Here is a 9,825-nt window from a genome sequence, read left to right as displayed (position 1 = left end):
ATCCATCCATCCATCCATCCATCCATCCATCCATCCATCCATCCATCTTCTTTACCCACTTCTTCCTTTTTGGGTCGCGGGGGTCACTGTTGCCCATGTCCAGCAGTCACTGTGCGAGAGGCAGGGGACAACCTGGACAGGTCTCCAGTCCATCACAGGGACACAAAGAGACAAACGAGACAACCATTCACTCTCTCACTCACACCTAGGGACAATTTAGAGACTAACATGCATGTTTTTGGTCTGTGGGAGGAAACAAGTACCTGGAGAAAACCCACGCATGCACGGAGAGAACATGCAAACTCCAACCAGAAAAGCCCCCCAGCGGTGACTCGATCTGGCAACTTTCTCGCAGAGAGGCGGCAGCTTTACCTACTGCACCACCGTCCCTTCAACTATGAAACAAATTATATTAATTGAACAACATGATCTTTATACCTTTGCAAATACTTTTTGAAGTTGATGTCGTATTGAGTATTTTACATGAAACCATTGGAAGGCTCAGCTCTTATTTATTTACCCAATTTAACGTCATTCTGTCTTTCACAGATGAAGTTTGAGATCAGCTGTGGCGCTGACATGTTTTGCACAGACAACTTAAAAGTAGATCTCAACTTCACCAGGTGAGGTCAAAATACAACAGTGAAGCTTTGCATGTGTGTGATGTTATTTTACACGTGAGTGCATTGCATTTGCACGCTAAGTGGATTAGCTTTCTTTTTTAAAACATTTTTTTTTTACTTTACTCAAGAGGAAAAAGTGAATTTGAAAACTTGAACTTTTGAAAATGAGTTCTCATGGCTCAATGAGACTACCTGTATAAATAAAGGCTAAATGAAAAAAAAAAAAAAAAAAGAATTTGAAACACTTCTCAGATATTTTGTCACTGAAGACTGTAATAGACAGGATTCTTCTTTTAAGGGGTAAAACAGGAATAAAACACATTTTTCAAAGGACAACAGTCTCTCTTTTGTTTACTTTGCTTGGCAAGATGTCTTTTATTGCTGAGTTGAATTCTAGATCTTGATTTGTGGAGGTAAAACTTGAAATGGGAAGGTATTTTTCTTTAAGTGGTTGTACAGGAATCTCATATTTGCCTTACAGATGCCTTTTGTGTGTCACTTTATCTGAGAAGCATTGGTATTCTTCCAACAAAGTTCAGTCAGGTCATCTGGTTGGTTTATTTATTTATTTATTTGAGATGTTTCGTTTTTTATACAAAGGACTTCATCAATCCGAGGAGCCACTTGATGAAGTCCTTTGGATGAAGGACCTAAAAAAAAAAAACCCATCCAGATGACCTGACTGAACTTTGTTGGATTTTCTATCTGGATTATTGCACATGAACTTTGATGTTTTGAACCACATTGGCATTCTTATTTCCATAAACTGGTGTTAGTTTTGCACTCTGCTTTAATTCTCATGAGCAAGTTTGTGATGGTAATGGAGGCTAATGTCTACTGACATCAAAGTTTGCACAATTTTTTTTAAAGAAAAAATATTATGAAGTACGACATAATACCTTGTCTAAACTCTTTCAGATCCTCAGAGGTAAAATTAGGCTATGATGAGCTTTTGAATGTGACCATCTCAATGAAGAACCGAGGGGAAAACTCCTACAACAGTCTCATCATTCTCACATATCCTGTTGGGCTCTCCTACAGGAAGTTTACATCTCTGCATGTAAGACATCAAGTCTGTTCAGTTCTCTGATCAGGAGCACCTGAAAGTTTTACAGATGTTTGGTCTTTTCATGCAGGGGAGAATTGAGTGCAACTCCTTGGACAGTGAAGATGGTGAAACAAGAGGAAAGACGGACTGCACTGTCGACAAACCTATTTTCAAAAGCAACTCCGAGGTTAGTTTCCTTCTTTGCTGCCGCTCTCTGCTGCCCTGACTGTTGAGCCAAAACAGAACTCTGCATCTTATTTCATTTTAGGCCATCTTTATTGTCTCATATGGGTTCAAGCAAAACACACAACTTGGCAAAACAATCTTTGTCACAGCAAATGCCACAAGGTATAGTTTATTTTTATTAGAGCTACTGTTCTTGGAGCAGAAATACTTAACAAAAATTAATATATTCTTTTTGGACTCTTCAGTGAAAACCAGCAACACGCCAGTTCCAGCAAACTTTACAAGAAGAAAGAGATTGAAGTGAAGCACAGCATCTCAGTTGCAATCGAAAGGTCAGTTTCCTCCACTTTAGACGAAGAAACAACATCTAATGGTGATTATAGTTTAAAACTCTTATTAGCAAATCTTCATTAATTGTTTACGACATCTGTTCAGCCCTCGCAGCTACAACAATTTCACATTTGGGAAAAACAATTTGCAAAAACCATTCAAACAGCTAATAAAGGTAACTTCATTTTACATCTGATATCAATATCTTTAATTTAATTAACTCTTTAGACCTTAACCTCAAGTGTAATAATCCGCTGAAACCTTGTTTTTCCTCTACTTCTCTTAGGTTAGTAATAGTTTCAGAGAGCTGAATTTTACAGTTGTTATCAAGGTTCCGGTGAGGCTTGGTGACAAAGACATTTGGGTCGACAAAAACAGTCTGCAGGTAAAATATGCTATAACAAATTACAAAAAGATAAATTAAACATGATAAAAACTGACATAAATGAGTTCCATTTTCAGATTACAGATTGTAAGAGAGAAAAATATGAAGAACCTGTTTTGACAGATGTTGCACAGATTAAAAAACATAAAATGGTGGTAAGTATAATTAGCCTGTTGAAATATATGATAAGAAAGTAACTTTATACAATACCGCAGTTTGCTTCGCGTTTGTTACCCACAGAACTGCTCTGTAGCGAGGTGCAGCGTGTTCAGGTGCGGCATCTTCATGAAAAATAACGAGAACAAAAAATATGAAATCTCTGCAAACCTCAGCTCAAGGTGGATAGAGCAGGTAACTGATGTTTGGTTGGTGTTACTTGAAATGTGCAACTGGTTCTGACTAGAAATGACATAATACGTTGTTTAAATCATCAAACTGAATCAGCTCAAAAATAATTTAAAAGCACCAGGAATTTCCTGTAAACAAAACAGGCTCATCCGTCTTCTTCATTTTTTCAGATTGGACTTCCATCTGCCAAATTTATCTTGACCAGTACGGCCAGTTTAGAATACGACAGAAACAAGTACATCTTCATCTCAACAACCTCTAATAAAACCCCTTTTATGCGCAAGGTGACTACATATCATATGCACATTTTTCAAAGCTATATGAGAGCTTGAAATGTTCTCATGTTCTTTCAACTTGTCTTTCAGATTGAGGCTGAGGTAGAAGTGTTTCCTGAACCAGATTTTACCAAAGAGATCATAGGAGGATCTCTGGGAGGACTGGCTTTTCTTGTTCTTCTCACTGCTGGTCTGTATAAGGTGAGTCACTACATTATTTTAGTAAATTACAAAGGTTTTTAGTTTAAAAGTGACAACAAAACAAATTTCATCATTCCAAAATCATTTCAAAAGTCATTCATTCATCTGTTTCAATTTATTTACAATGCCACACTCATACTACATTAAAAAAAAATGCTGTTTTTTTATTGGTTTCCTTCACTTTCTTTTTTGGTCACAGGCTGGCTTTTTTAAGAGCAAATACAATCAGATGGTTGATGGAAGTGCACCGGTAGATGGAGAAGCTGATCAAAAGAATGGTTGAGGTGCACCCACACAAGGATTAAACTCTAATTCAAATTTTCAGTGAAAGACGTTCAGCTAGGATTTATAAATAAAAAAAGATGTGAATTTGTAAAATGGGATTTTTTTAAAGGGATATACTTGGTGATGCACAGTAAATGTTAAATGTACTTTTAGAAAAATGGATTCCAAGCACTACTAAAAACATTCGGATAATCAAAAAAATACTACAAGGTATTGTAAATGGAATCTGCTATAGGGTACATGGGGAAAATCTTGAGCACACTTTTTATATAATGTCCTCTTTCATATGATAATTTGTGGCTCTTTAAAGTGAAATATTAATTTTATATTCTGAATTAAACTGCCCATTTTGGTGTTCAGGTAAATGTGTCTGTCTAAAAATTTCTGTAAACACATTAATTTGTTCCATTCATTTTATGCTTGGAAAAAAATACAATTTTGGTTGCATTCGTTTTCTCCACAATTTGTAAAAATGTGAAATCTCTGAAAATGATTTGCCTAAAGCTAATTTTATGCTAAAAATGTGTACCAAAAAAAAAGCAGTTGTTTTGAGAATAAATTTGTTAAAGCTGTAATACAGAAACCGAACTCCGTAGTTTTTTTTTTCTGTTCAAATGAATCAGACACTTGATCAGAATTTAATAAACACGGTTGTTCTACAACCCTGAACAGTTTCATCCTGGTACTGTTTGTGTGATGTACCATGTTGGTCTTTACACAACTTTTTTAAAGTACAGTACCTTCATGTAATGTTTGATATAGAAAGGCAACAGATTTCTGATTTACTGGGAAGGATAAAGCAAAACACTCTCCCCTAAGTTTCTCAGAAAACAATAACATGATTAAAACACGAGATACAAGTTAGGTCAACCGATCTTGCTGTCTATTTCCAGTAGCATCCCGAGCGAAGATGCCACTTCCTCCCTTCTTGATAAGGTCCATAATCATTTAGACAACCCTAAGACATGTTTGTGTATTATTATTCATATTATTATTGCCTTTTCATCAGCATTTAATACAATTCAGCCTCACATTCTTTTAAAACACCTGTGTGATATGATGCAATTCTTGTTCTGGTGATGTCATTTTAGCTGATGCAACTTGATAAAGCCTGACTGAAAATTGTTGGATTGTATACCTGGATTATTGAGAATGGACTTTTTTGGTTATGAACCAGTTTGACATGACTGTCGATGAGGAAGAGGGCTGGCACAAGAGGAGGGGGCGTGCCAAAGAGACCATCTTAGCACCAACATAACTGGTTTGTTCCACTTTGGAGTAAGCTGTTGGGGGAAGAATCAGTTTTTGTTGTGTGTTTCCTTGACCGATGAAGCCTTCTGACTGGAAGGTGAAATGTTTCAGCAAAAGAAAAGAAACAGTCCAGATGACCTGACTGAAAATTGTTGGATTGTATACCTGGATTATTGAGCATGGACTTTTTTGAACTTGGTAAAGCATTGCCTGGCTTGCAGTGATAATAAATGACTTCATCTGATCACATTAAATAACTTCTTTCAACCAAAATCCAATGTAAACTATTTATTAAAATAGCCAAACTTTGTCTAAATTCATGTGCGTATAAAACTGAAATAATTCCTGCTCAAAGAGTGAATTTTGCCTTAGACAAGAGAATTAAGCCTTAATTGAGTCATTATTATTGCTTGTTTATTGTTGCTGTTGATTTTACTTTGATTATTTTTGTAATAAAATTTCAAGGACAACTTTGGTCTCTTCATTCGGATGACTATTTATTTGTTATGGTGTAGAACTCTCTGTAATTAACAGATTCTACTTCAGTGACTGATTCTGGTTATTAAAGGGTGAATATATTAATTAAGTTGTTGTTGGTCAGTAAACTGACCAGCTGGTGCCCCACTTTAATGAATGAAAAGTAAATAAAAGAAAATGTAGTGGAGGGGAGAGGAGAAAGTGTCACCCTTCTTCCTCCATCTCACCCTTCATTATTGCTACATGCCTTCAAGTGTAGTTGGATTTGACACAAGATGGATGTTACTGCCTGGTGTGATTTTCTGCCTGAGCACTGAATAAAACTGACACCATACAGCCAGACAGGAGCAAGAAAACAACAGTGTGCTGTGGTGTTACATATGTCTCAGTGTTTGCAGCTTGAATGTTGTACAGCTCAAGATCCCAGAGTCTTTATTTAAACGTGAAGAAATTGTTACAGTTCCTTTCTCTTGTCTGTTTGCCACCCCAAGACAGAAGAGAGCAGCGTTTTTGTCAAAAGGAAACGTGTCAGTGGTGTAAGTCCTCTATTAGAAACAGTCCGTTAATATCCTTGTGGAGTTCCTTTATCTTTTGAGCATTCTGTTGTCACTTCCTTCATTCTTATCTTTAGGGGACATACTGTAGCTCTACAGTTTCCTAAACACAGTAAATGTGTTTAACCAGGGAAAGCATCACACTTTCTATGGGAGAAACACAATGGACTGGATCATATTCGTAACCGCTTTTGGGACAGGTAAAAAGGCTTGTGCCTCTTTCCAATTATATATATACATGCATACATGTATGTATATGTACATACATATATATTCTGTTATACATAACAGAAATAATTTTATGTATTTTCGAGTGTGCAACTCATTCTCTTTAAATCTGTCTGAATATGTTACCAATTAAACAATCTCCTGTTTTTTTTTTTGTTTGTTTGTTTTACTCAAGTTGTGGTGTTAATATTCCACTCCTATATATTTTTAAATTGAATGAATCTAAATTACCTGTGATGGTCTTGCCATCTGTCCAGAGTGTGCCCTGCCTCTCACACAGTGACCGCTGGAAATGGGCACCAGCTCCCACACTTTCTGAATGGGTAGATGGAAGAATGGATGGAAGGAAACTAATTTACCATCAGATTCATTATATGTGATACAGTATGAGCAATTTTCTTGTGCATAATTTCAAAAGTTTTTTTTTTTTTACCTGGTGAAAAACAGAAGAATCCAACAGCATTTATGGTGACATGAAACATGGGACAAGTTAGTCGATGATCTCTAAACAGATCTGCTGTAGTTGGGGCTCTTTTTGGTTCTTTGCAGGGAGACTGCAGCAGAAACTCTGTTTTTCATTTGTACCTTATGTCTCTGTATTAAATAAACATTTTTCTTTGTTTCTCAGTGTTAAAAGCGGTTCATTGTTTCAACATTGACCCAGTTGCTTGGAAGTCTCTCAGCCATCCAGCTGCAGGTTTTGGTTACCAGGTGGTTCAAAGACAATTTAAGTGAGTCGGATCAGTTTTCCATTGAATATATCAATAATGACGCCATAAATGTTGTTGTTTTTTTTCAACCAGTTTGCAACTTTATTAAATGCATGCATCGATTATAAGGTCAGAAACAGGTTTTCTAAGTTATGAAATAAAAGTCTGTGGTTTGGTTGTGTCTCCTTAGTTTGCTCGTCAGTGCCCCCCTTGAACAATACTCAAGAAATGGAAGGGGTAAAATATTTTCATGCTCAACTACGAGCTGCACACCTCTTCAAGGTAAGGATAAGTTTAATAACTATTTTCCAAACAAAAATGTTTAAAAAGTTCACAATAAAAGGCTTTGACACATAAAAAAACCCCATCTATTTATTGTGCTTTGCATGCATGAGTTTAAATACCATTATGTGAATGATAAGGAAGACCAAAATACATTTTTAAAGAATTCTTAACTAAAATGTTTCCTTTTTAAAAAATACTCAAGTAAAATAAACTTTAGAAGATAAGGTGAAATTTCTAAGATATCGCTTTATTTTGATATGAAAATGTATGGGAATATATCACTTTCTTCCTGTAAAATATTTAGTTAAGTTTGCAGCATTCAGCAACAGGAGAAACTGAACTAGTTCACATTTAATTTTTCTATTGAAGGAACAGTCTGACATCTCATTCAGAATTACTAGATTAAACAAACATAATGCTCAAGATTACTGAAGATTGCTCTCTTCGGGTCGAGGGTGAGGCTCTGCCTCAAGTGGAGGAGTTCAAGTATCTCAGGGTTTTGTTCACGAGCGAGGGAAGAATGGAGCGTGAGATCGACAGATGGATTGGTGCAGCGTCTGCAGTATTGTTTAACATGACGAATGGGTGTTACAGGTCATCATTTTGAAACAGTTTTCAGAGTCTTTGTGTTTTAAGATTGTTGAATGTTTCCAGAGCAAACGACTGTTACCAACATGTCCCTTGGTTTGGCAATGACCAGCGATCCTTCAACTCAGAACACTTTGGTGAGACAGACGTTGAACAACAGACTTTAAAACAATGTAGTTTTTTGTTGTTTAATTTACCTGAAAATGTCAGGTTAAAAGCAAACAAATTCAACAATTAAGTACTTAACCTGTTAATGAAAGTTGATTCTTTTATTCAGGCATGCGGACCAACTATTCCTAAAGACTGCAAAACAATCACAATGTACAATGGTTTGTGCTTCGAGATAAATCAGCTTAACAGATTTGGACGTTCTTACCCATCTTCTCCTGAAGGTAAACACACAATGATCACTCACTGTTTCTCACACACAAAGTCTAATTATAATAGTTGGAATGTGATGATAGTTGTAATGATAGTATGTGACTGCTTTTTTAACACACTCATCCACCAAAAAGTTCACTTTTATGCAAGAGCAAAAAGGGATACAATCAAAGATTTTGGATGTGAAAGTCTGTTTTAAACGCTGATTTCATTTTTCTTTGCAGAGTGTCAAACTCAAGCTGACATTGCTTTTCTGTTGGATGGCTCAGGAAGTGTATCTGCTGATGATTTTATTAGAATGAAGACTTTTGTGAAAGATCTAATCAGTGCATTTCTGGGAAAGGATGCACAAGTAAGACTGAAGTTTATAATTTTATAGTCATTTATATTTTTGTTATAAGAGCTTTCTAGGAGCATGAAAGCTTGTTGAGGCAAATATCTCCCCAATTATAAAAACTGAAAGTGCAAATGAAAAAATGAAAGAAAAGCTCAAGTATATAACTTTGATTTGTTTTCTTAATATAAAATGCACATTATTGTTTGCTTTACATTTCATTTTGCTGGTTGAAAGAAATTTCTGTTTGATTTGCTTTAAAACATATTTGTCCTTATTTTCTTTCAGTTTGCCATTACCCAGTTTTCCACTGAAATTCAAACTCATTATTACTTCAACACATTTAGCACTTCAGACTGGAAAATACAAATCGATAGCATTGATCAAATGGAAAGAGGGACATACACAGCTGCAGCCATCCAAAATGTTGTGTGAGTAAATCTGTTGTTAAAGGGTTACATTACTTCAAGCTATTTTTTTTTTTACACAACCAGCATAGTATTACTTTGCTTATTTTCAAATAGTTACATTTATTTGAGGCAATACTGTATTATATTTACATACTGACACAAACTGAAATGTTTTTAATTTTTTGACAGGATTGATGTCTTCTCACCATATAAAGGTTCCAGATCAAACGTGAAGAAGATCTTAATTGTCATTACAGATGGAGAATCTAATGATGGCCAAAACCTTCCAGAAGCAATAAGATTAGCAAATGGTAAAAACATTGTTCGATTTGCTATTGGGGTAAGCATCTACCAATTATTTCCATCAACATAAGTGTAGTATGCATGCATTAAAAAAGAGGGATTAATTTCAGCTGACTCACACAAGCCTAACTGATTTGTCAGAATACAAAGAAAATGTTTTTTAATTAGTTCATATTATCTGCTGTCACAGAAAGTTTCAGATATGGAGAATTCTGTAACTTAACGATTGCCCAATACTTTTTTAACATCAAAGTTCAAAACAGTTGTATTTTACTTAAATATTTGTAAAGTGTTCACATATAAACTGTTTTTAAGGTGCTTTGTGAGCTCAAACTTTTAAATGATTTATTTTGAGTTTAAATGAACTATTTAAAATACCAAAGTGTATCTCCTCATTCAATTTTTTTTTCCAACATAGGTGGGAAATGCATTTTTACGCAATGAAGCGAACGAAGAACTCAAAACGATTGCATCTGCTCCACCTGACGAGTTTATGTTTCAAGTGGAAGGCTTTGAGGCGCTTCACAAAATACAAGAGAATTTGCAAAACAAAATTTTTTCTATTGAAGGTAGACATTCCTTCCTTCCTTCCTTCCTTCCTTCCTTCCTTCCTTCCTTCCTTC

General features: G+C 35.5%; 2 protein-coding genes across 2 annotated transcripts in view; both read left to right on the top strand.

The window, feature by feature from the left end:
* The window catches only part of LOC119423484 (integrin alpha-M-like), a 14,683-nt gene extending 11,004 nt beyond the window's left edge, over positions 1-3,679 (top strand). The window contains exons 19-30 of the mRNA XM_037690880.1: positions 550-623; positions 1,542-1,683; positions 1,760-1,858; positions 1,940-2,019; positions 2,103-2,189; positions 2,293-2,362; positions 2,474-2,572; positions 2,650-2,727; positions 2,813-2,923; positions 3,091-3,204; positions 3,286-3,396; positions 3,596-3,679. Of these exons, the coding sequence (XP_037546808.1) occupies positions 550-623; positions 1,542-1,683; positions 1,760-1,858; positions 1,940-2,019; positions 2,103-2,189; positions 2,293-2,362; positions 2,474-2,572; positions 2,650-2,727; positions 2,813-2,923; positions 3,091-3,204; positions 3,286-3,396; positions 3,596-3,679 (1,149 nt within the window). The remainder of the gene's footprint in view (positions 1-549; positions 624-1,541; positions 1,684-1,759; positions 1,859-1,939; positions 2,020-2,102; positions 2,190-2,292; positions 2,363-2,473; positions 2,573-2,649; positions 2,728-2,812; positions 2,924-3,090; positions 3,205-3,285; positions 3,397-3,595) is intronic.
* Positions 3,680-6,126: 2,447 nt separating this feature from the next.
* The window catches only part of LOC119423483 (integrin alpha-M-like), an 18,583-nt gene continuing 14,884 nt past the window's right edge, over positions 6,127-9,825 (top strand). The window contains exons 1-9 of the mRNA XM_037690879.1: positions 6,127-6,163; positions 6,820-6,922; positions 7,092-7,183; positions 7,841-7,911; positions 8,052-8,166; positions 8,380-8,507; positions 8,778-8,920; positions 9,089-9,239; positions 9,621-9,771. Of these exons, the coding sequence (XP_037546807.1) occupies positions 6,127-6,163; positions 6,820-6,922; positions 7,092-7,183; positions 7,841-7,911; positions 8,052-8,166; positions 8,380-8,507; positions 8,778-8,920; positions 9,089-9,239; positions 9,621-9,771 (991 nt within the window). The remainder of the gene's footprint in view (positions 6,164-6,819; positions 6,923-7,091; positions 7,184-7,840; positions 7,912-8,051; positions 8,167-8,379; positions 8,508-8,777; positions 8,921-9,088; positions 9,240-9,620; positions 9,772-9,825) is intronic.

Source organism: Nematolebias whitei, chromosome 17, assembly GCF_014905685.2.
Source record: "Nematolebias whitei isolate Nwh7 chromosome 17, NemWhi1, whole genome shotgun sequence".
Classification (NCBI taxonomy): domain Eukaryota; kingdom Metazoa; phylum Chordata; class Actinopteri; order Cyprinodontiformes; family Rivulidae; genus Nematolebias; species Nematolebias whitei.
The sequence above is the reverse complement of the archived record's forward strand: the minus strand, read 5'-3'. Positions and strand labels throughout refer to the sequence as shown.